Below are 26,581 nucleotides of genomic sequence, written 5' to 3'. Positions count from 1 at the left end.
TCTTTAATAAGCACAGATATGCATTGTGTATAAAATAGTCATAACTGCTTAAGGCCTTCTTAAAGCTATCTGTTACATTGTTAAAGCCTCGTCTTAGCCTGCGGCTCAAAATAACTTCCACTTCTGCAAAACTCTCCAAGCCTGTTTCCTGTCCTGTTACTTTTAGCCTTTCTGAAAGACACACTGTTCAACCCCTGAATGCAATATAAACTCCAGATTATATTATTAATGCAATGGTAATGATGACAATTATTTAGCAATAGCAGTAAAATAATTTCCCTGCTCCACACTACTGCTTCTCTTCAGCCTGAATGCCTGTCGTCACAGAGTAGGTCCATCTGGCCCCTCTTTCTCTTGTTCACTTCCTAGTTTCCATCTCTCAAGGACTGCTGCAAAACTAAGCATCTCGATGGACTTGGAAAGTGGTGTTACTCCACACATACGCATGCACACACACACACAAAAACACAAACAGCAGCCTTGTTACGTCACTTATTTAAGGTGATAGAAAACTTCATTTGCTCCGTCACAGAGACACGGCACTGCCATCCCCCTTGCAAAAATAAGTGCTCTAGTATTACAGAAATAATATGTGGACTGTGTATGTTGTTAACAACACTGTGTTGCAGTAAAGTTATAAATAGCTTACTCGTACACACCCCGAGTTCCCATGAAAAACACATTATAAAGGGGGTGGAGAGTAAACCAGCCAGATTTCTGTTCTTTTCTGTTGTGGTCCGTAGTCACATTCATCTGTACGATGTATGGTTGGTCTGGATGGATCTACTTTGTGTTTGGCCCAAAGCCTGTGTTTGGTCAGTGTGCTTAGTGTGGCGCGCTGGGGAAAATGTTTTCCTACACTGTGCTTCTGAATGAGGTACAGACAGGCAGAATAAGCAGATGACAGAGTTCCAGGTAATGCTTAAATTAAACAGAGCAGGGCTGATATATCACTGTGCAACAGGCAATGAGCCAGGAGCCAGCTGTCATCACCAGGGGTGAGGCTTTACATGATAAATCAGATTACAGAAGAAAAACCAGCATTTCACGTCAGTCTGTGAAGAGGAGTGTAAAGCACAGTACAGGCTTTTTACTTTTAAAAAACACAATAAAGGGACTTTGTTGAGCTGACAGAAACCACAAAATTGATGCATGACATGGCCACGAGCCAAATGTGTGTTGCTCATAAAAATGCATGATACCTATAAATGAGAAATGACTATGAGAAGGCTCATTATGTAATGATTATTGTAATAACATAACATGCACTAGTGGACACCTGCGCATTTAGACTTTCTTCTTACAACTTACTTTATATTTTAACCTTCCGAGACCTTTAAGCTCTTGTTTGGGATGGATTTTTATTTTCTTCCAGCTATTTGTGATTAGAAGTATATAAAGTAAGCTTCATCTTTGGACAGAAAGTCATTCTTACAGTTTTACATTCTGTCTGCCCGCGTGCTGAACTGAAAAACGTTTGTAGTGCGAACTGTAACGTGAATGCTTGATTTACTACAGTAATGAGTCTCTGCACTACTGAAGAATGTAATTTGATTACAGTAATGCATTACACACAAATCTGAACTTTACACATATATATATATGTATATATATATATATATATATATATATATATATATATATATATATATATCCAATATCCAATAAGAAGCAGCCATTACTAAGAAGGAAATAATGATTTCTACAGCTCTCTTTTTTTTTTCTCCAAAAAGGAGGACATTGAGAAACATCAGTTATTTAAATATACTTTAGGTTCACTAAAACCTTAATAGTCTGGCTATTTCAGTGTGGAGTAATGTTGTATTTGTCACAGCCAGAATGGCCGGTGTGTTTGTGGAGCAGACCCGAAAGCAGACAAGGGAGAGACAGAACTGAATCTTTAACAAAAAGCGAGCCGGTTATTTTGTGCTGATGTCAAAAACGGAAAACAAGACAAGGCTGGTGCAAAACTAAACTGGGAGCAGCTAAATTACTATTATAACTATAACATGAAACATGAACCTAAGGAATAGAAATAAAACTCTGTGACCAGCCGTGACTTGACGTTGAGACAGCAGACAACCAAACAAAGAACAGAGGAAGACAGAGGACTTAAATACACAAAAGGGTAATGTGGAAAGTGGAAACACCTGGGGAAACACAGTTGGCATAAATGAACCTGAATGCCACAGGGGAAGCAAAACACAATGAACATGGAACACAAGACTCTTCAAAATAAAACCGGAAACACAATGGGACATAGACAGGACAACATGAAACACATGACATACTGTATTAGAAGAAGAAACATAAACCAGATTAAAAACTCAACCAAACTAATAATACTAGAACTTAACGTATCTCATTAGTAATACAGAATACAAAAAAACTCAACTACACCCTTAACTTAAGAATAACACCTGAATTTAACATTATTTTAACATAGGAAATCAACGATACTAAATAAATGAAAAGACGCTGGGTCACAGACCCACCCCCTGACTGTATTGTGCTGTTTTGCATTGTTTTGTGGGTGAGTATTAACAGGAACTCATTTCTAGACGGCAATAATCTGGCTTCAAGAGGTTAACTTACATAACCTGAAACAGGAAATTGGGTTTCTGTCTATAGCTGGTTGGTTGAAAAGATTAAAACCCCCCAAAATACTTTGAGGGGGTTAAAAAAGACATCACGCGGGCATTATGTGACTCTTCAGCCAGGAAGAAGACAATATCAGCTTCTCTTCTCTCTCTCAAACTGTGCATCTCACCTCTTTTGAAACCACAGTAAGAGCAGTGACATTGACAGCAGTTTGACCGGTTTACGTGATTAGTTTCACCTTGGCATGCTTGTTAATTTTGATAAAAATGTACTCATATCTCATCTTATCAGCACAGCGAAAATAAGTGAGGTCAGTGCTCTCAGTGGTCATCGTGTTCTAGCGCAGCTCCAGGGAAATTGTTACTTGCGTTTGAGGTTCTAGATCAAGGCTCAATAGGAGTAAGCTTATACATTTCAGATACATAACAAAACGTATTTATGATCTTCATGTCCATTTTCCCTGTTATTAGTCACCAACAAGAATCACTTTGTTGATGGGCCGCTCCTCTACCAGTTCAGGATGAACTTCCGGCGACGTCGGCGACTGATTGAACTTCTTCACGAGCGAGGGCGCAGCATCCCAGAGAGCCACGACAGTCCCTTCTGTCTCCGGAAACAAAGCTCTGACGGAGGCAACACCAGCTTTCTCTCAGGTGCACACTCCATCTGACTCTCAGTAACTGTGTAAAAGCTTTGCTTCATTATTTCCTTTAATTCCAAACTGACAGATCAGCTAAATAATCTGTGTCCTCCTTTCAGTCATTTTAAAAGTAAAACATTGTTTTTTAAATCTAAACTTTTGCTGAACCCCAGCTCCTCCGTGAGAGTATTCGCAGACGTTTGGTAGAGACCTTGGGAAGTTTGTCACCTTTCATAGGAAACCTTCACTGTGTCCATGTGTTCATGAAACATTACTCTTATTAAGCAGTTTAAATATTGCCCCTGGTTATTTGATTCAGTGGCATATTTATCCAGTTTGCCTTATCTTCTGTTGACACACATACCCAAATCCACTCTCCGTAACCTGTGTCCTTGGTGGTGTCTGCCTTATGAAGATAACAGAGCAGCCCTGTTTGTGTTACTAGGCATAAGAGCAGAGCACAAAGTCTCTGTCTCACCAAAGTGGCACAAAAAATATGGCAAAACAAAGAGAAAGTTAAGCATGCACATTTAAAACTATTAAATAGTTATTAAAAGTCTAACCTACTTAGGAGGTTACACAATATATTCCAATGAGAAAAGACTCAATATTTTATATGAATGAAGTAAGGGGCTCTATGTAGTGCTGGTTTTTCCTGTCTTTAGATTGGTCTGCAGCTCCAGAGGCCACACTGGTGAACTGTAAATCAAGCCTTTATTCTGCTTTGCCTTCTTTCTCTTTTTTCTGGCTGTCTTTCAGACTAACAACTCAGTTTGTGTTTCTCTGTCTCAGTGAGTCCCACAAAAGAGATAAAGGTGTCTGTCGGAGTTCGTCGGAGCAGCATGAGCAGCAGCTGTGGCAGCATCGGTTATTGCAGCAGTGGTTATTACAGCAGCAGTCCTACGCTCAGCAGCAGTCCGCCCGTCCTTTGCAACCCTAAATCTGGTATGACAACATAGATATCAAGTGTATTTTGTAATGGGCCCCACTCCCACTGAACATAAAAAAACTATGGAGCAAGAACTATATCTTCGCTTAACTGTCAGGTTTTCTAAAGCTGTGGTTTAAAGTTGCTGCATATAGAGTTAAATGAAGTCTTCAGTAGACAGTGGCAGTTATAATAGTTTAAACTAACCTCATTAATAAATGGGAATAAGTCCAAATGATTTTAGTTGTTGTGTGTTCTTACTGACAGATTCATGTTATTTACTAATTGTAAAGTTATTTTTTAATATAGTGGCTCTACTTTGGATTTTTAAAGCGGTCATTTAGAGAAGCAAAGAACTTCTGACTTTTTCTCTTAGACAGTGGACAGCTTCAGTCTGTGTGCTGCTGCATGCAGCTCTGTCACGTGCTAAACCAGAGGTGTCAAAACCCTTTTTATGTAGTGGTGCACACAGAGCCCAGTTTGAGCTTGTGTGGATCTACAAACTGTTCCCCGTCCTTTTAGTGTAAAGAAATCCAAGCACACATTTATTCCATAAGATTTCTTAAGAAAAATAAATTAAATTTTGAAAAGAGTTTTTCCACATTGTATAAAGAAATATTACATAAATAAATAAAAAATCAGCACAGGTCCCCTGACGTAAACTTTAATGACTAAATGCTTAAAATGACAGAAAAGGTTGTTGTGCTGTTCTTTTAACCAGTGACTCAATATAACAAAAAAGAGAAACATTTCTATTGTAAATGCTGAAAAATAGGAACTTTTCTGTTCTTTAATGTAACACTTAAAGCAAAACACTGTTATCTGGTGCTTAGTTAGTTTGTTGCAAAAAGCCAGGTCATGGGTGATGTCTGGGGGCCAGGCCAGCTGTATGTTTGACACTCCTGTGGTAAAAAAACAAAAAAAACAGAAAGAGAGCTGTTTGTGTAGCAGGAACACAAGACCTCCACTGCACAGCAGGTTTCTCACTAGATATTTTACTTTGTGTTTTTTGAAATTAAAGTTACTAAATTAGGCTTCAGACTTGCTCAGTTGGAAAGAAGGAAATGAAGCGTGAGAATCAGCTGCCGTCAGTGAGAGAGGCGTCAGGTGGACTAGTTGAAATCCTATATAATTCAAATTGACAAATATCCATATTACAAACTTGACAACTAAACGCATAGAAGACTCACAACAGGTCATATAACAGACTGCTTAACCCACATTTATTCTATCGCAAACTGTGAATTAGCTTGTTTTTCTGTGGGAAGACATGCTGAAGAAAAATCCTAATGAGCGCACGTTTACTTCAGTGGAAAGCAGATATGCACTGCTTAAAGGAAAGTGACAATCATACCTGTCATTTGGAAATGAACGGCTTTAAATTCTCTGTGCAGATTTGAAAACTTGGCAGTGACGCCCTTGAGCCGTGTGTGTGTTTCTGAGTGTTTTATTTTGGCTACTTTGAGGTGTCCTCTGATGTGTTTGATTCAAGCAGAGTCCTCGACAAGAGTTTCTTTGTGCCAGCAGCCCCCCCTTTTACATTAGCACTTGCTCATGGTGCACAATGAGCAGGAAGAGGAAGGCACACACACACACACACACACACACACACACACACACACACACACACACACACACACAGAGTAAGGGTATTTCTCTTTTGCTTCACATACGAGGAGGAAGAAACTCCATATAAGATGAATGGGGTGAGCTTTGACCAGTGTTTTGTTTCTATAAAGTCACACCATTAAAAAAGGTTATGTCATCGTGACACAAAGGGGGCAGATAACAGAATGTTAAGAGAAATTGTCCTGTATATCTGATCAGATTGGAATTCCACAGAGAGATTATGAAAATTTCCAGCTCTAGCGGATTAGCGGTCCTTTGCACTTCACTTCCTCTTCTTTATCAGATTACAGTTAAGTGTTGCGATGTAGACCATAAGTGATTTGTCAAGCACGGGCCACTGGCTTTCTAAGAAATGTCCTTGCATTTTTTGCTTTTAGATTTTTGAGAGTTATTCAGTGATCTTTGCGGCACATATCGAGTTGATTTATAGTTTGTTATTAAATACTAAGCACCTGTTGAAATCTGAACTCAATGTGCACACAAAGGCTGAAAGCTGCTTACTTATTTGTATTTTTCTACTTTACAGAGGCTATAGACATAAGAGTTTGTTAGACCCTCCAATTCTCCAGTGGTAAAGGAGATCTGGCTATTCTTAAAAGCCTATCAGCTAAACATATGCAGCCCTATGATAGGTCCTATTATAGGAGATGAGGAACTGAAACACCACCCTGCATAAGAAAACTTAAAACATAGAGACAGAAAACCATTCGCACTCACATTCACATGGATATAAACTAGAAAAAAGCAAAAGGAGTGAGGCATGAATATCTGTCTGGACTTAATCTTCAATAAAAAAGCTTTCAAAACTGGAACAAACAACTTTGGTTTGGCCAGTCAGGGCTTCTTTGACTGAGACACCATATTGATAAAATATTTAAGAAGATGATATGGAAAAGGTCAATGGACCTGACCTAAAGGAAGGAAAACAACAAAGTGAAGGAAATGTCCAATAGATGAGTGGGAACAGCTAGCGGGAAATCAATTAGTTTAATGTCCTGGAGAGGCTTTAGTTGGAAAAACTATGGTCAGACGCTTCATACTTATGGCCATTACATCGCATAAAGCAACTATAGCTTCATTCACAGACTCATCATAAATGCTCATAAATCATAGCAGTCAGTAATAATGCGATCACCAAGCCTAAGAAAAGTTGTTAATAAAGAGCATTGTCTAAAGAGCATTGAAAGATCTTATTTATTTTAACTTTTGTATCTCACCTTTTGCTCTCCAATTTCTTTTCATTTTTCCTCCTTAAAATGAGGACATTTCCAATTAATTTAATCTAATTAATTAATAAGACACAAAAGTCTTTTGGATCCTTGTGGAGAGTCATGTCGATGCAAGTACTGGTAAGGGGAAGTTGGACTAGAGGAAGGAAAGCTATACTGTTTCAGGAAGCAGGGTGCCTCAAAGGCATTATTAGCATGTGACCAACACTCATAGTTTCTACACACACACGTACATGTTTAACCAAAAATAGACCTGTTTCATGTGTGCATGCCCAAGCCAGTGTGTCGTCTTATTGCTGTAACATTGTGTGTTGTGTTGATGTGTCTTTCTCAACAGTCCTGAAGAGACAAGTGAGTCCAGAGGAGCTGCAGAGACCAGGAGGACCTTTTATAAAGAAGACATTTACTGTAGGACACACACAGACACACACTCGCACACAGAGAGCTGAGGTCTAACGGAGACTATTTGAGCAATCACACATGTCCTCACACACACACAGACACACGCGAATATATGTGAAAGGTCCCATGATTCATGGGCGTAAGCAGACAGCACACATACATCCCTCCCTATTCTTTTTAAGTTAAGTGTGATCACCAAAGAGTCTCAGCTGAGCATCACACGACAAAAATCCAAAGTATAATGTGCAAACAGTACTTTAAAGTACATTATTTCACCATCTAAAGTCACTGAGCATGGGATTGAAAAGAAGTGAGATATTCTGCGTCTCATCTGCTGCTGTTGTCCTCAGATTATAGGCGATGCTGTGGGCTGGGGGTTTGTGGTGCGAGGAAGCAAACCCTGTCACATCCAGGCTGTGGATCCAGGTGGACCTGCTGCCGCTGCTGGCATGAAGGTAAGACTGGTAGAAATGTGTGAACTCCTGAAAGAATGATGAACCCCTGCAGGCTTCTGTCATCAGATGAATTGAAGAGAAGAACAATAGATGTACTACACGCACTTCTTAGTGAAATCTGAGACATAAACTTGCTTTTTGCACCTCTGCGGATGCTTTTTGCTGTGGATTTTGATTTCAAGAGGGCAGCTCCGTTAAGTCTGTAGACTGTCAGAGAAGCATTTAAATGTCAAACAAGAGTTTAAGGATTCTTTTTGTAGATTCAGCCCACAGGAGGAGGATGCTAGGATGGGAGGAAAGAGTGGCACAAATGTGCTGTAGTAGGGGTGGGGAAAAAATCAAGGAGTATGAAAGGATAATGGTAGCTGTGCTGCTACAGCTGCCATGAAGGTATGTCAACAGAATGGCAGCAAGGAATCCTGGGAATGCAGAGCACAGCAACTTTACCACAACATGGAGAGCGGGGCCAGAGTGCAATGACTGAAAAAAATTGTAGAAGGAGCCTGAAAAACAAGAAATTAATTATTGATAGCGTGTTACTCATGTAGGGTGGTCACCGATGGAAGCAAAAGGGCTTTCTTGTGTACATATCACTTTCCATATCCTTTAGTACACATCATTTAGTTGTTCTGTTACAGGGATGTTTTCTTTTAATTAAAGGAGAAAATGTGTGCAACTGACTGAAAGAAAGGATGGTTGCCATAGCGAAGACACATGAGCTGAAGATGAAAACTGGAAGAGGAGGAAGTAGGTAGAGGAGATGAGTTTGAGTATTAGCACTAAAAGAGGAAAGAGCCTCTGGAAATAATATCACTTCTGCTCTGGTGACTGATTATTACCATAGAAACATGTTCAAGTCAGTCATAAAGGTGTTGTCGCTCAGAGAGCGTTTCACGTGTGTTAAACTTATTTTGGACTTAATTGGGACAAAATATGAAGACCTCATGTGGAAGCTGTTTTAATTGTGCACCATTTTTATTAAACATTTAACATGGTCTGTTTGTGTTGAGCATCTTTTATACCCATTAAGCCAATAAATACCACGCCAAAAACCAGATTATTACATTAGCTTTATCTGATTTCCATCGTGTCAGGTTTGTACATTAAGTTCCTCGTGTGCAGCGGTGTGTGCAGTATCGTCATCAGTTTATTTGTGTGGAGTTAATCGCACTCCTCACGTTTCCTCGGAGGTTCCACCTCACCTGAGTGTTTTTATTACTGTTTAATGAAAGAAGACCACAGTCCTGAGAGGGGCGTCATGTTGTCAGATGTTGAAACTACAGTCCAGGCAAAAATCCAAAAAAGCGACAAGTCATCGTCTTCAGATTACAGCCGAGTCGTTTCACACACCTTTTAACTTGTTGCATCTTTTCCTGTTTCTGTCATTTCACTTTGTGAGAGGGGTTTTAACCATCTCAGCACAGGGAAACATTTCGTCCAGCTAGGGTCCAGCCAAGATTAACAACCCTGCAGCCCGAGAGAAGGAATGTTTGGATAGGGGAGAAAGAGGAGGGATAAGATGGGGAGTAGTTTAAAGATAGTTAAAGATATTGGAAGGAAAGGTAGACTAGAGAGATGAATTCAGGGAACCAAAGATAAAGATGAGATGGTCAAATGAAGAAGAATGAAGAAGACTGTTTTGGCTCTGAAAATAGTGCAGTATAGCCCGTAGAGATCTGGGTGTGATTACAGTGAGGGTCTTAAATTCCTCTGCTACATAGGATTAGCAGCCTGGCGTTTTTTTTCCCCCTCTTCTTCATCACACTTAATCTCTCTTTCCTCTTATTTCCTTTGCCTATTTTGAGCTTTCTAGCACAGAAACATTTAGGAGTGCTGGAAAAACACTGAGCAACGATTGCCGTGAGAATATTCCTAGAGGCCTCTCTCTGCATGTGTTCACTTTTCTGTGTAACAGGCAAGTTTAGGTAGCTGTTCACTCCAAGAAATTTTCCACATGCATAATGTTTCCTGTATGCACAGTCAATAAACTATCTGTTAGAGTTTGTTTTTCTTCAATCTTTCCTCGGCTGTCTGCACGTGGTTGATTTATGGGCTATTAAAATATCAGAATAATGAGGTGCTTTTGTTCTTAATCGATCTTTTTTGGCATCGTGAAGAGAAAAAAAAAAAAAACAACTTTTAGGGGCCAGTAAAGCAGGGAGTGCTTATGTGAGTGAGTATGTGGTTTAAAAGTTTGCAAAAAACACAGCAGCAGGATCATGTTGCAAGAACGGCAGCTAGAAGGCAGTTTTGAAAAGACGCCTTATTTTTATCTGCAGCTGCAGAAGTGGTTAAACGATAACATAGGGGGCATTCAGGCGTGACAGGAGTGGTTTGGAGTGAGGCAATCATGTTGTACCTCTTGTTATTCAAACTCAGTTATATTTTTTACATCAGTGAGCTCACAGTTTTGAGCTATGACTGTGCTCTGTGCTCACTGACACCTGTGTTAGGTTACATGTGTTGACACTGAAACTTGTGCTGATAAAAAAAAAAGACAACCCAGAAGCATTTGCACTCTTGCATGTTAAAGTGAAGGACGGCCAAATGCTCCTTTGTATAATTGTTCATAGACTGTATATAAAAGATGGCCACCTATTGCTTTGAATGCTCACAACTTAAAGCTTCCAAGTTTTTTTTTAGGTTGTTTTTGTGTTTTAAAATAAGCCTTAAACTTATTCAGATGAGAGTGTAGGGGATTTATTAGCTTTTGCTGGGGCAGGTTATTAATAACATGTGTCTTTAATTTACTGTTATAATTTTGACGAAAGAACAGACTTACTAGATGTAGACACTTTTTTGTCTATTAATATAAGTGAACATTTAACAAGACCAAAGGGCACTCACACTATCCCCTCAGTGATGTGCTTTCCCAACTTAAAGCCCAAAGAACTGTAAGGCAGGAGTAAGGCAGCTATAGTTTATACTTATAAGCTTTGACCGTAGAGCTTTACAGATGAAAACTTGATACAGAGAGAAGCACAGTTTGGATAAAGTATAGCAGGCTGTCTTTCATTGCAGCAAATGTAGATTTCGGCTTTGTAGAATAAAATTCGAATTCTTCTGTAGGCCTGATGGCTTTTTGTAAAACTTTGCAATGTGGGCCACGACTAAGGGTATAATTTCCCTGTAATTAAAAGGAATTTCAATGTACTTTATTTGAAATTACAATATAATTATATTTGCTTACAAGCCCTTAAAGATAAATACACCTGTATTATATAACAAGTCAGGTTTTTATAAGAAACAAAGAAATAACTATACTGTGAGTAATTGTAGGTAATGTATGAGTAACTTTCATTGTAAGTACACTGCACTTTTCAGCGTGTGGGTTGTATTATGAAGTAGGACAATGAATTTCTCCATTATCAGATCACATAGGGCTGCAAATTTTGATGGGATCTTTTTATTCTTGTAAGTTGGTAAGAGAGAATAGTCCTCATCACATTTATGTTGATAAAATAAAAATACAGTTGAATAATAGCACATCAATACTCAAAATTGCTCATCAAAATTACTCACACATTACTTACGTATGGTATAATTGTTTCCTGTAAAAACCTGACTTGTTAACTCCTTATTTATGTGTGTCTACCGTTATGTATTTGTAGGTAAATATAATTAATTCGTAATTTCAAATCAAATAGTTGTGCCCTTATTTACAGGCTGTATTGTAAATATCTGGGGAGTTTTTTGCAGCTATAATTAAATATATCGCTATCTGCCTCTTTTCTTTTTTCTCTATGAGTGGCATTAAAGGTGATCAAGCATGTCTCCTGTTTCTGTCAACTTTCTCCAGGTGTGTCAGTTCGTGGTGGCGGTGAACGGATTGAACGTCCTCTGTCACGACTACCGAACCGTCAGCAACCTGATCCTGACCGGTCCGCGGACGATTGTCATGGAAGTGATGGAGGAGGTGTAAGCATTAAAGAGAGCTCCAAGAGGAAACCTCTCAGAAGAGTAATGCAGGAAAAAATGTGGGGACTGAAGTAGTACTTAACCTCAAAACCCCATCGAGAGCGAAACACTGAAGACTTGAAACCACGTCTCACTAGCTCTGTTCCAGCATTGTTTGAACAAGGTGGATAACCAAGAAACTGTGTGTGTGCTTAAAAATGAGGCTATTGTAGTCAAGCAAACGAGTCAATATTTGGAGAAACTAGGTTGTTTTGGATTTTTTTCCTTTGGTTTCGTGGTGTGCGCACTCACACACTGACACACAGAACCAAAACAGACACCACGGAAGAGCTTGGAGTCAGAAAACTCACCCTGGAGAGTGTGTTCAAAGGATGTGAGAAGATGTGAAATTAAGTTTTGCCATTATAACTCGTGGATCAGAGAGTATAAAGCTGAAAATGAGGACGAATATTTCATGGCGCCATGAAAGCAACCTCTACTCCAGTGAGCTGTTCCTGGTGGCTCAACACTGCCCTCTGCTGAGAAGGACAGGAAGACACACTTCACACTGCTACTACATGTAATTTCAGGGTTTTCAGGGGTGCCATAATGGAACCATTATGTTCAACGGGAAAAGACAAACACCTGCCGTCGCCATGTGGAAAATGTAAAATACCAACTTAATCGATGTTGAGGTAGATTTTTTCCTAGCTGCTAAGAATGTTATAAAGGCGATAAACTTACATGCTACATTAATAAGCACATTGTATATAGAAAAGCAATTAAAGACTTACAGACACAAAGTTTAGAAGTCTGGCTTTAGAAAACCTGTCTCCCATTAAACCTTGTAACCTATTCTGATTACCCGTGACAGCGCTCTGTTAGGCACTTTAACCTTATATGCAGCCTAGAAAATAGACAGTGACCGACAATATCACTGTCTGTAGTTTTTTTAAAAGAATTCGGAGGTTTCTGTTATACTTGCCTTTGAGATGTGGACACAAGATGTGTTACATACCATTAAGAATTGCCAAAAGAGGGAATACTAAAAATAAAAATGACTCTAATTGGAGTCATACCAACCAGCCTTAATGTAAACTTAGAGAACATTTGATTGACCTTTTAACTTTTATATATCATTTGATGTTTGATGTATAATAAAGATAAGAAGTAAACAACCAAAGCACTTGGTTGACTGAAACGTCCTTTTTGGGGGGAATTTGATTCAATCAGACTTCCCTAATTTGAAACTAATGTGGAAGAATGACTTCCTCCGCCCCTCCCCCACATCCTTTTCTCCTTTATTATCTGTACATGCGGCGCAGTTACACATCAAGCACCATATCGTGTATGCGCTAAAGAGTTTTCAGACAGATAAGAAAAGATGTATATGTACAGAAATTTAATGTATGATGGCCTTGTCTGATTTTTGTCTCCAGTAGCAGATAAATGAGCGACACGCCTGAATATTCAATCATTTTAAATAAAGGGAGCAGTTTTCCTCAGAATCAAAGAACATTTTGTTCATTTTGGGGACTTTTTTCCAGCTTTTTCTGAAGGTTTCATTTTAACTTCTTCATAAGTTTGAGTCAGTAAGTTAAAATTTTGAGATACCTAACTTGAATTTTGAGATAATAAGACAGATTTTTGACCTACGGATGACACTTTTTAATTCTCTCGTAGTAGTGGAAACAAGCTTTTGACCCTACAGGTTTTACTCAGAGCGAAAAATAGCTTAATTTTTCAAAATTAGTTTTCAAACTGAGAGAAATAAGAGTTGGGCTCTAATGAAGGCTCTGTGCCAAAACACTTTGGTCGTATTCCTACTGTGATGTAAACCAGTAAACATGTGAAACGTGAGTAAAGTATCCACTGTTTATGATGCTATCTTTCTCTTTTTTAATAACGTTGCTTTGGAATTCTTTCTTTAGATTTCAGGTTTATCACTTCACTGCTTCAATGGGAAAAAGGTAAATAAGAGAATTGTTTCTAATGAATCTTTAAATCCTTGAATCAGCTTGATGTAGCTCGAAGCTAAGTGGATTAGATCAGGCTTGAATTATAGCCTCTAAATAATATGAGGATCCCGCGTATGTTACTACTGTGCCATCTTGTGTTTATACATACTAGCATGAATTTAGAAAAAACAGAGCATGGATAAGTGATACTCATATCGTTCATACACTATGTGTCTGTAGTCCTGAGCAGCACTTGTTCCTTGTTTTGTCTTAGACTAAACTATATTCCATGTCTGGAGGAGGAAATTATTACTGCAAAAAAACACAGATGCAGAAATGTAAACTTTGTTTTCAACCACAGTATATTCACAGTTGTTACAGCCAAACTGTAGAGTTAATATGTCCTAGTGAACTACCTCCAAATATGTTTTTGTGCCGTTGCCGGTTAATTCAGTCGACTATTCATTGATTTATCTTAATGTGCTTGGATGTAGTAGGCAGTCAAATAATGTAAATATGTGCTTGTTTAGCTTTATCTCCTAATCTAAAGCCCACTCCTTCATCTGATTTATCTGGCAAATCATTTCAGATACAACAGCAGATTTTAGGCCTAACTCATTCAATGATCTAAACAGCTGGAATATGTTGTTGCCGAATATGTCCTCCTCAGATTTACAGAATTTTGCCTCAAAATCTGTAATCTGCTCACGTTGTTACATGGATAATGCCATATATTGTACTGTTAATGTATCGTATTAATGTTCTCCAAAACGCTTTCAAGTAGTTGCACTTTGCTTTTACCCAGCAACCGTACAATATGTTTATTAGAAAGAAATCTCAAAGCACAAAATAATTTCTTCTCTGGGTTTTCATTAGTCTGATGTAGCGATTTCATTAATCTTTAATGTTAATATCTACACTTGGTATGGATTCAATTTTTCTCTGTTTTCTCTCATTAAAATTCATCTATATGCAGTTTGTAACTTAGTAATTCTTCTTTTGTGCATCTGGAAAGTGATCTGTGATTTTCTTCTGTAGATAATGTTTGATGCAGTTTCATTGGACAGAAGCAGATGACAGTTTGATTTGGAGGAGAAGAAAGTTTCAAGAGTGTTAAATCTTGAAGGGGTTGTGCCAGGTTGGCTTATATGAGTTTGCTGACTGTTAACCGAAAGCGTTTGCCTTAAGACCTGAGTTTGCTGCCAATAAGAGATGGTGGTCACTTTGTTCCTCCTCTTTTCCCCCCTCTCATTCTCTTCTCTGTTCAGTCATTTGCAACTTTGCAAGGTGGTTGCTCCAAGTCACCACAGCTTCAGTTTTAGTGACAATCAGTGTTGTATAGATAACAAATGCACAGTCATTTGATCTGACAGAACGTACATCACCGCTGTCTTCGTTTTTGTGCCGTTGCCGGTTCTATACTTCAACTTTAATGTGTAATAAGATCAATGGGGATTCTTGGCTATGAGAGGTTACACATTTTCAGCACAGCTGTTTGTTCTTTTTTTCTGCTATCCGAGATTGAATGTTTGTTATCAGAACAACAAAAGCTGACAGTAGCAGTCTGTTTTTCACAAAAAAGCTAAATCTCATTGTAAGTTCGAATGTATTAAAGAGCTGATCAAGTGTCAAATAAATAAACTGATTTCACAAATTCATTGTGCTTGTGGTTTCATCCTCAGGACTGTCTGAACCTCTTCATGCACTTAGTATGACTAAATTTCACCTTTTTGATAAGGATAAAGATAGTTATTTTAAAATATATAAATTAAAGTTGAAAAAAAAATAACTATTGTGTATAAAATAAATATATATATACACAATAACAGCAGCTGTACAAGTAATTACATTCTGTATTTCTTTGTCACACTTCGCCTGGTTTTCCTTCATACCTCAGATGTATCAGTTGTACAATGATCACCAATTTTTTTCCCTGGAGTCAGCACACACAATGCCCTATTGCAGTACATGGTTCCCAACCTTTCTGTGTAAACAGTTAAAGAAAGAAATACTGAAGAAAGTGTTTGTTTTGGCTAAAATAATAAATACAAAAAAGCCTTTAGGTTCGGTCTTTTATCAGTTTGGTCAAATTTGTCAATACCACCCATCTGATGAAGGTTTAGTACAAATGTTTTCTGAGACTGGGATGTCTACATGGTAGATCAACATCAACGTTTGTTTGCTACCTTCAAAAGGTGCAATGTTTACAATACAATACCTGAAGTTATCTCTTGACTGTCACTGGCAAATACACGCTTAGCAGTGATGTGTTAAAACTGACACATCATGTGTTAGATTTTAACACATGTGCTGTATCTGCTCAGGGACAACACATGATGTGTCAATTTTAACACAAAATAATGTGTCTGCTCCTTTAACACATCTTCTGTTAAAGTAAGTCAACACACAGATGTGTTATTTTGACACAAAGATGTGTTAAAATGTGTTTTGTTAGTAAAACATGTAAATTTTATTTTTTTTAAGAAATGAGAAAAAGATGTGTATATATAGTATACATTTATTGATCCATTTTATACTTGGCGCATTATTATTTATTACAAACAGAATAAACGACAGTTTTCAGAATCTTTTAAATTTAAATCTATTAAAGTCAATTTTAACCAAGCCTATATTACTAAATTTATATGTCAAAACAATTTCTATTCGACAGACTCGAACAAAATTAATATGTGACTAACGTTCTAGCTCTCTAGATTATTAAAACGTCAAAAGAAAAACCTTTGAAATAGTGCAATTATCATATATATTCTGAAATAATCATGTCCAGACAATACATGAATGCAGTTTTTTTAAAGGTAACAGCTGTCATCGTCAACAAATTGTCAACATTCAACAAATATGCAGCTGTGTGCAAACAAAAAAACATTATAACATCCAAGTTATACAATTTTGTACCTTGGGTTCAAATACAACTTAATGGTATCAAAGCTTGTCATTACATATATATATATATATATATATATATATATATATATATATATATATATATATATATATATATAATGTGAACCTGATCCACAGCACACGTCAGTCCATCATTCAGAGGAATAATCTGGACTGAAACTGTCGAACCTCTTTGTAGTGTATGCCATTGTGCATTTGACCCAGACAGCCTCCTTTCATCAGGCAGTCCTGTTCGAAGCTCATCTCACTCTAAAGAAGTAGGTTACAAGTGTGGGGACCACACAACAAACAAGGAGGTGAACAGATACAAAGCACGGCATTCAAATGAGACTAATTTAATTTTTTTACATTGCAATTTAAATGACACCAGTGGAATGATTATAACATTTATAATAAATAAGTTAGCTGAGTTTTTTTCTGGTAGCTTACACATGATTATACACCCTGCCCTCTTCTTTGTGGCAGTGTATAAAACTGGTAAATTTTAGCCCTTGCCTTGCTCCTTAGTTGACCCAAGGAAAGATTTTTCTCTTTCTGTATCAACAGAACCAGATCGTTATATACAGATTGCTGAACTGAGGAAGAAAAAAAAAGTATATATATATATATATATATATATATATATATATATATATATATATATATATATATATATATATATATATATATTAGAGCTGGGCGAAATGAGATTTTTTCATATCACGATATGTTTTTTTCATTTCAGGCGATAACGATATCTATCACGATATAAGCCAAATAACTATATTTGTAAGATTTAAATGTGCCGTTGCTCACAAGTAAAATGTGAAATAATCAGCAGCTTGTTTTTATTTAAATATTTATTTCCCATAATAAGTTCAACAGGGTAGATGTACTTAAGGAACATGAGACTTTTTCAGATAAATAAAGGCAAATATTGCAAACTACACAAAAGGCAGCCGCTAAAGCGTTTAAGTTTCAAAATAGAACAAACAAAACAGACTAAATTGTCAATTCCACTTAGAAACAAAATATTAATTCTAAAAATAAATCTTAGTTTGTTTTACAGAAGAACAGACAAAACTGACTTTTGTCAATATCAAATAAACTGAGAACTAAAAGGAAATTCTCAATCTCTCCTTGTTGTATAGCTGAGCTTTTCAAACAGTTTTAACAGTTACTTTAGTCTGACAAAAGCCGAATGACGAATTAGCGCTTCCAGTCAGAGACTGAGGCTACGTCCACACGTACACGGGTATTTTTGAAAACGGAGATTTTCCGTTTTCGTTTTAAAAAATAATCCCGTCCACACATAAAGGCAGAAATGAAGGAAAACGCTGCTATGAACATGCCAAAGCAGCAGGTGGCGCTAGATTCCTAACCGTGCAGAAATGTTGGCCAATCAGAAGTCTAGAAGCCTCGGTGGGAAAAAGTAAACAAAGCTGGGGCATAGAAGCAGAACCGAGTTGTATGTGTGGACGGACAGTAACTGTGTGTATATGTAAGCATTTAAACACTGCAGAGAGTAGAATTAACAGTATTGTAGAAATTCATTTCACCGAAACAATAACGTGGCGCACAGTGTGACGCATGCACCAGTTTATTGTATTTCCAGACTTGCTTTCGGCACAATTTACAGTGCACGCTACTCTGTTTTTTGTCAGACTTGAAATAGCCGAAATACCTTCACACTACGGAACTTCTATGGCTCTTCCGTTCGACAATCTCTCCGGCATTGGAACCATCATCTGTTTTCTCTTCGGTCACGCTCGGTTGATTTTTCTAGTCGGCACACTCATTTCCTCCATTACGCGCTGCCTGCTTCCCAAACAAACACACGTGCGGCTTGGCACTTGTGCTGTACGTAACAAGTCACGCGACGTGACGCTGCGGCTGTGATTGGTTCGGCTCTGCGCTACTTAGTTTGGATTGGCTGACCTTTTTTTTATTTTTAATTTTTTTATTTTAAGAGGACAAGAGCGGCGAGGTCTATCGCGATAGCTTAATTTCTCTATCGAGTAAAAGTTATATCGCGATACATATCGTTATCGTTCTATCGCCCAGCTCTAATATATATATATATCAAAAGTCAAAGTCAACTTTATTTGTCGATTCTGCCACATGTACAGGACATACAGAGAATAGAAATTGCGTTACTCTCAATCCCTAGATAAATAGCAAATGAACATTTAAATATATTTAAATATAAAAGTGATTAAAAATGCAAGTAAAATAATTAAAAAGTAAAAATTTAAATAAATACAATTTTACATATAACAAGAAAGCTATACAATATACAATATAATGGGTAAGTGACATTGAGTGTAAACCAGGCAGAGTAGTGCAAATAGGCAAATAGTGCAAATGGAGATTTAGTAATGTACGGTAAGAGAAAGTGTAACAACAAAGTCTTATGAGGTAATGGCAGTCCAATGCTCCACAAAGTGACTGGTAACTGGTGCAGGCCAGTGAGTGAGTCAGAGAGTGTGTGTGTGACAGAGTTCAGTGAGACCGTGGAGGAGAGAGGGGAGAGGGGGCAGAATCGGGAGGGAGTTAAGCTTCCTGACAGCCTGATGGATGAAGCTGTCCTTCAGCCTGCTGGTCCTATATATATATATATATATATATATATATATATATATATATATATATATATATATATATATATATATATATATATATATATATATATATATATATATATACACACACACACACACACACATATATATATAAATGTATGAAGGCGATAAAGTGATACATATGTTGAACCTGTGAACACAGACTCTCTACATGATGGACACGTCAGTCCATCATTCAGAGGAAAGGTTACTTTGTCATTCTTAGCAACAATGACGTACTGCCTGGTTGCACTCTTTAGATCACCGATGCATATCACCTGGGGTTGGTGTGTTGTGGATGATGCTTCAGGATCACTGCAAAGTGATGCAATACTTGTTCCAGGCTTGGAGACAGGGAAGATAAAGATAGATTTTTAGAGAGACTAAAATAAATTCTGAATAATAATTAAATTGATTTCATCCTTGTAGTTGCTACTTGGCAAATAAATCTGATCCTGACTAATTGTTAATAACAGTTGAAACACATTTTATGACTTAGGAAGCGCGAAGTGTACCTGATTTTGACTAGTCTCCCCAAGAGAGGTTTCCATCTGTGGTCCTCTGGCTGACAGGAAGATATGGAATCTATCAAAGTCCTTAATGTCTACCTCACTGTCAACGTCAATCAATTCCATGAAATCAGTGTTATACTTCTGTTATGATATTTTGATACCACGGTAAGCATTTACAGGATATTGTTTTATACAGGAAAACTGTTACTCAATAAGGCCCATATACTAGTTGTTTTTCTCTTTCTCTGTGACCCAAGAATTAATGTGTAGGACTCACAAGCTGGTACCCCAAGGTCGAAAACACCACAGAGATGAGACCACTTCCTTACTCCCATCCTCCCTTTTTCTTTATCTCCTGGAAAAGGCTCGTTAAAGGCTAGGTGGTTTGTTTCAGAATTCACTAATGAAAGAACTCTGTATTTTATGTCTAGGAGTGTATTTTGCTGGGATGATCATAAATTATAGCTGAACTGATAAACTACACAAGGGATACTTTGCTCAGAAGGCAGGAAGACGTTTCCTTATTTAGTCTGTACCGGTTTGAACTGGGAAAGCTGACACACGAACCTTTTTTCCTCTATATAAACTGCTGTGTATCAAATAAACCTTTGAGTCGATTGGGAAGGCAACCTAAAGCAGTCTCTGTTTTCTTGTTCTCCCAAGCTGCTCCCGAGCTCGTACTAACACGCTGAATGGCATACCTGAGTGTTACTTTAAATAATTAGGAATCTTAGAAGGAAAGGACAAAACTCTGCTTATCGCTCGTGCCTTGGAGGGAAAACCGGGATGGACATTTTTTCCTTCAATTTTGGTGTCAGAAGTGGGATGGCTGACAGAAGGTAAATATGCGTCTTTCATATTTATATAGAGACCATATTATACCTCTCTCAGTGATCGATCCATAAAAAAACGGGATATGCTGACGAAGTTTCACTTAGTGATCCAGAGAGATACACTGACTGACTTCCTCAGTCCCCGAATAAAGTAAATTAACCCTTGTGTGGTGTTGGTGGACACAGGAAGTTGCCTGTTGTCTTGAATATTTTAATTTTGTTTAAGTTGCTCACTCAGAAAGAGTGACACAGGAAGTTGCCTGTTGTCTTAAATACTTCTCGTTAAGTGAGAAGTTGCTCACCAAAGAGTGACACAGGGAGAAGTTGAACGGGTCTCACAGATCCGATTACCATACAAGGGTTAAAAGCAGTAAATTAAAAGCAGAAAGACACAGGAAGTTGCCTGTTGTTTTACGAGAAGTTGCTCGTTAAGCGAGAAGTTGCTCGCTAAGTGAGAGTTGCTCACACAAACAAAAAATTGCTAGCAATAAATTTAAAGTGACCTCAGCTGTGCCGCAGCGAAAATACTAACATAAATCCTCCTAGCGTGTAAACCCCTCTGGAAATCACTGAACATGGGTCAGAATTATTCAAAGACCACAGACAGGTCCGATAAAAAATCTAAAGTACCTGTAAAACCAAAAATTAATAAAATACAAAATAAAGTCTCAAATAACGGCTCAGTATAACTCCCATTTCCGGTTACGTGTAACCTACGTCCGCGAATCGGTGAAGACGTCCATGATCACGTATCCAGAACATGCGGGAGTGCTTATGTGACTGACTTTGTTTACAACTTAAGAAGTTCAATGCATTCTAATTTCTTTTCGGAGCCTTATCCCGAACGATTATCGCCAGAAAACAGGTCAGTAGAAATGTTGAATATCATTTGTGATAAGAAAAGTAGTCTGCTTAAAAAGTCCTGTAGAAAATATATGATAGAATGCCGCGACGTGATGCATCAAATGTTACCGCTATGGACAAAAGGAGGGTAAATAATGACAAAGTCGCCGATTTCTTTAAGAATCTAAAGAAATTCCTGCTAACAATGTCCAGAGACAAAATTGACTTAAATGCAGTAACTATGTGTAAACAGAAGCCTGATGAATCTATCCTAGTATTCATAAAACGCTTTATGCACTGTTGGACAAGCTAGAGGTGCAAATTTAGCTCAGTTTTCCAGCAGCCGCAGACACCCAAAGCAAAAATGAATTTGTGTATTTAATTTAACACAAAGGGTGAAATGTTTGCTGACACTGATAACAGCTTATGTTTTCTCTGCCCTATGTACCGACATGATGGAGAAGGAACATCCTCTGTGTCAGCTGGACCCTCAGCAGAGAATGAACTCAACATCCTTTTTGTCCGGTACTCTATGTCACACACTGTGCCAAAAAAAAAAACGTGTACAGACGCCACTACCAGGTAATCCCATGACTGGGAGCCACACTTTTGTTTCTCTCACACTGTTCAACAACATGATAACTGCTCACACAAGTGAAGGTCAAACAGTGATTTTGTCACATAACTCAGACATAGGTTATGATATAACTATACCATGTCGTCACATAGATCTAACCTACCCTATCGACTGTACTATTTCTGCACTTATGTTGCCAGCTGAATACCAGAATATGACATTGTGGTCAAAAAGTGAGAATGATATAGGATTTATTGACTGTACACTTTATCACGTACACCTATTAAAACACAACAAGCAGTATATGTCAAGCAGCATCCCATTTCCACGGAAAAAGCCGCAGCCCTAGATGTCATGGTAGGAGATTTATTGACTACAGGAGTAATAAAGCCCACACTCCTGTCAATCCTGTGCCAAAGCCTAACAAACCTGGCGTATGGCGTTTCATACAAGACTTAAGGCAAATTAATGCAGTCAACATTCCTCTGCCACCTCTCGTTTCAGATGTTCACAGCATATTGACATGCATTGCATACACATTTTCCCGTGGTGGATTTATGCTCCGCTCCTTTTTAAGACACACAGCCGTTATTTGCATTCACACATAGAAATAAGCAGTACACTTGGACTCGTTTGCCCCAAGGTATGATAGACAGCTCTGCTGCTTTCTCAATGGTGCTTCACTCCTCCAGGGCTGCACCCTGATCCACATGTGGATGACCTCCTCCTCTGTGCTGAAAGTGAAAAACTGTGTCAAACTGCTACACACATGCTTCTCCAGCACCTCCAAAAGACTGGCCACAAAGCATATGCAAAGAAAATGCAGTACTGTCAGACTTCTGTTCAATATTTGGGATTCACACTGTCTCACGGAAAACGTTCCATGACTGCAGACAGGGTCAAAGCTGTGACCTCTGTCCCTCGGCCCACTACACAGAAGGAAATGTTGTCCTTCCTAGGCATGGTGAACGATTGCAGACAGTGGATACCAGACTGTTCTTTTCATGACCACATTCTGCGTGACTGTTGTAAAAAAGACAAGCCTCCTCGAATACTGTGGTCCACAGAAATGACTGCCTCTTTCAATGCATTAAAGGGAGTGCTGACCTCCGCCACTCAAAGGTGCTGCCTGAATTGTTCAGGAATGCCGGCCTGCCTGAGGGCAGTAGCAGCTTGCTCTATCATGATAAGGGACTGCGAGAAGCTCACACTCTCACATGACACTATTCTACACACCAATCACCAGGTCACGACCATTCTAGCAAACATAACTACACAACATATGCAAATCTCACTATAAAAGCGAGCAGCACACCTGATTCGCCAGCACATTTATTGATCCTATGCTGTGTTCTTCTGACCGACAGGATGGCTCAGACAGGCTTGACGATCATGACTGCATGACACGTATACAGGAATCCACAGCACCACGTCCAGACTTAGAGCAAACACCTATCTCAGACTCAGCCACGGTTTATGTGGACGGGTCCTGTTCAAGGCCGAATGACAACTCATTTCTTTGTGGCTATTCAGTGGTGACATTGCCTGACATCATACTAGAGGCTCACTCATTACCATTTCACTCAGCACAAAAAGCAGAGCTCATGGCTTTAATATGCGCCTGTGAGCTACATTTGGATAAGCATGTGACAATTTACGTAGACAGCCGCTATGCATTTGGCGTTGTGCATGACTTTGGCACATTGTGGAGACAGAGAGGATTTAGATCTGCTGATGGAAAATAAATTGCTAAATTCTGATTTTGTTCAAAGACTTTTTCAGGCTATACAGCTACCATCGGCCGTTGCAGTTGTAAAAACGAAAGGACACAGTACAGCTGACACAGACGAAGCAACAGGTAATGCTTTAGCAGACGTGACAGCCAAGGCTGCAGCTGCATCACAGCTCCCACCTCCGCAGGAAGTATTATCTGTGCCCCTACAGCTGCCACTTGTTACACTCCCAGACTATTTAGACACAAATGTTGATTTAAAATTTATACAAGAGCAAGCCTCTGCATGTGATTACACCTATTGGGAGAATAATGACTGTACCTTAGATGACAGAGATGGCTTATACAAAATCTTAAGGGTTTGATTGCCCTCCCATATTCCCTGATGCCAGTCCTTGCCCGACATTTTCACTGTGTGAGTCATGTCGGACAAAGAGGGGTAATAGGGGCAATAAAATCAAGATTTGTAATTGAGAAAACATCACATGCAGTAAAAAGCATATTAGCAACCTGTCTAACATGTGCGCGAACTAATGTAGGTAGCTCAAAAGCAAAACATCAGCATTTACCACAACCAGATTTTCCATTTCATACATTACAAATTGATTTTACACATATGCCAGCACAAGGAAGCATCAAGTACTTACTGGTAATAGTGGATCAATTTAGTAAATGAGCAGAAGCTTATCCAACCTCAAAAGAAACTGCAGAAGTAGTCTGTCAAAAGTTGAGCAATGAAATAATACCCAGATTCGGAATACCTCACCAGATTAACAGTGATAGAGGATCTTCATTCACATTAGAAGTAATTCAAAAGTGTGCTAAAACTTTAATGACCTGGGTCAAATTACTTCCTCAAGTCCTCTGTGAGATTAGAATGACTCCATCTGCAGTAACCAAATTATCTCCATTTGAAATAAGACTATTCCCAACACCATGGTCAGCTTCCAGAGGGGCACCGCTAGTAGAAGGTGATGTATATTGCATTGTCCACTGATGTTCACAACCTGGTAGAAAAACTGAATAATAACTATCAGAAAGTTTGTCTCTCTCAGCCTTTCCCCTCCACAGTTCCACCAGTGGAGACAAGGAGATGCATGTTGGAGAAGCCACTAAAACCAAGGACTCTCTGGGAGGCCGCGCGTGTTCCAGCCCCAGACTGTACTGGCAGTGACGAAGAACCAGCATCCTTACGGACGGACAACCTCAGTGGATTCATGCCAGCAGGGTTAAGACCAGCCCAATCGGACCATCTCAGGCGTCGGATCAAGCAGACGACATCTCCGGCGAGCCAGCGCCCGGAACTAGAGCAAATAAACACACACGGGTAGATGACATCTCAGGCGAGCCAGCGCCCGGATCCAAAAGTTACATACACACACGCAATCACTGATTAACACACAACGTCTGAAAGAACAACGACAAGGTACTCAAACATCCAGCAGGAACAGAAAGCCAAAAGTACCACATGATGTCTAACCTGATAAAGCCAGACTCATTCCATCCTGATAATGGAGAAAATGAAATGCCCATTGTCATCATACGACGCTTATTCGATGTCTCTCGAACCTGGGACCAGGCCAGAAGACGACTGAAGAACTGTTTTTCTTATATATTTAGGTTATTCATCATACTTATCGCATTAACCTTAGGATTTTTCTTTGCTATTTTGTATTGTAAACTGCAACCATGTTCACATTTCTGCAGGTCATATTTTGCTGACGATACTTCATGCTCTATTTTGCGAGACACCTACTTAATGCACTCTTCACGTTCCCTAAAATCAGTAAATGACAACATAGACGCCACTAATAAACCATTTTATGCACCCTCTAGAGTAGGAGTCAACTCCTGGTATGAAAATGCTAGAACAGCTGCTCGTGATTTAGGAAACAGCAATTGTTATGTCTGTTCAAAGGGTAATCCAGAACAGGTTATAGTGGGATACCCAATCTCAGGTTTTCCCCTGACAAAGATGCTATTCAAAAATGATGAAAAGGGGCCCTTAACAGTAACCCTGATTGAAGCGGTGCGAGTAGAACTAAGTCCTTTAGATTGTTTACTCATATACACAGGACAAGTCTCTAGTAAGGATGTCAGCATGATTAACGACTCTACCCACCCCTGTAACCCAATGAAGCGCCCCGAAGACCGCACTGAACCTCTCTCGCCCCCAAAACAGGTGCGCCATCACCCAAATATCTTGATGACATGCATACACCGACCAAAACTTGAAAACATAAATTATGACGCGCAAAACTATACATTTTTTTCTGACTCTCCAGGAGCACGCTGTAATGAAACATGGCTAGCAGCGAGTGTTGACAGCACACAACATAGACATATGTTTTTTTTATCTATATGCATATATAAGTACGCATTCAGATAACTCCACAATCCTGCATTCGCCCAACACACTAAACGACTCGTACTGGGGAGGCATATTAAAAGGCTTTACAGCTTCGCGCCTGACCAGACCAATCCCACATGCTTATTGGATGTGCAATAATACCCTTAGAGTGGCTTTACCTGTTAATTGGACCGGTACCTGCGGTCTAGTAACTTTAGCTCAAGAACTACTAATACAACAAACCTCAGATCTGCCTGTATCCAGCAAACGTACAAGACGCTCCACTTACTCACATAACGTTTACATAGATGCTATAGGGGTTCCACGCGGGATACCAAGGGAATTAAAGGCACAAGGGGAAATATCCACAGGGTTTGTCTCACTAATACCGCATATACAGGTAAACAAAAATGTAGCCTGGATCAATTATGTTTATTACAATCAGCAAAGACTTACTAATTTGACCAATA

At 38.8% G+C, this 26,581-nt stretch overlaps 1 protein-coding gene and 1 long non-coding RNA gene across 3 annotated transcripts in view; both read left to right on the top strand.

Moving 5' to 3' along the window:
• Positions 1 to 15,393, top strand: part of deptor (DEP domain containing MTOR-interacting protein) — a 46,314-nt gene extending 30,921 nt beyond the window's left edge. For both annotated transcript variants that reach the window (XM_085291193.1, XM_085291192.1), the window contains exons 6-10: positions 3,072 to 3,254; positions 4,034 to 4,186; positions 7,365 to 7,435; positions 7,780 to 7,884; positions 11,684 to 15,393. In XM_085291193.1, the coding sequence (XP_085147319.1) occupies positions 3,072 to 3,254; positions 4,034 to 4,186; positions 7,365 to 7,435; positions 7,780 to 7,884; positions 11,684 to 11,806 (635 nt within the window). In that variant the 3' untranslated portion in view covers positions 11,807 to 15,393. The remainder of the gene's footprint in view (positions 1 to 3,071; positions 3,255 to 4,033; positions 4,187 to 7,364; positions 7,436 to 7,779; positions 7,885 to 11,683) is intronic.
• Positions 15,394 to 19,923: 4,530 nt separating this feature from the next.
• On the top strand, positions 19,924 to 25,079 carry LOC146563850 (uncharacterized). The gene is made up of 2 exons (XR_014894371.1): positions 19,924 to 21,474; positions 24,817 to 25,079. It is a non-coding gene; the product is annotated as an uncharacterized LOC146563850 (long non-coding RNA).
• Positions 25,080 to 26,581: the final 1,502 nt, after the last annotated feature.

The sequence above is a fragment of the Mchenga conophoros genome, linkage group LG11, assembly GCF_057382185.1.
Source record: "Mchenga conophoros isolate Kocher_MC1m ecotype Shallow Benthic linkage group LG11, M_conophoros_male_GT1.1, whole genome shotgun sequence".
In the NCBI taxonomy this organism is placed as follows: Eukaryota; Metazoa; Chordata; class Actinopteri; order Cichliformes; family Cichlidae; genus Mchenga; species Mchenga conophoros.
Note: the sequence above shows the minus strand (reverse complement) of the source record. Positions and strands in the feature narration are given on the sequence as shown.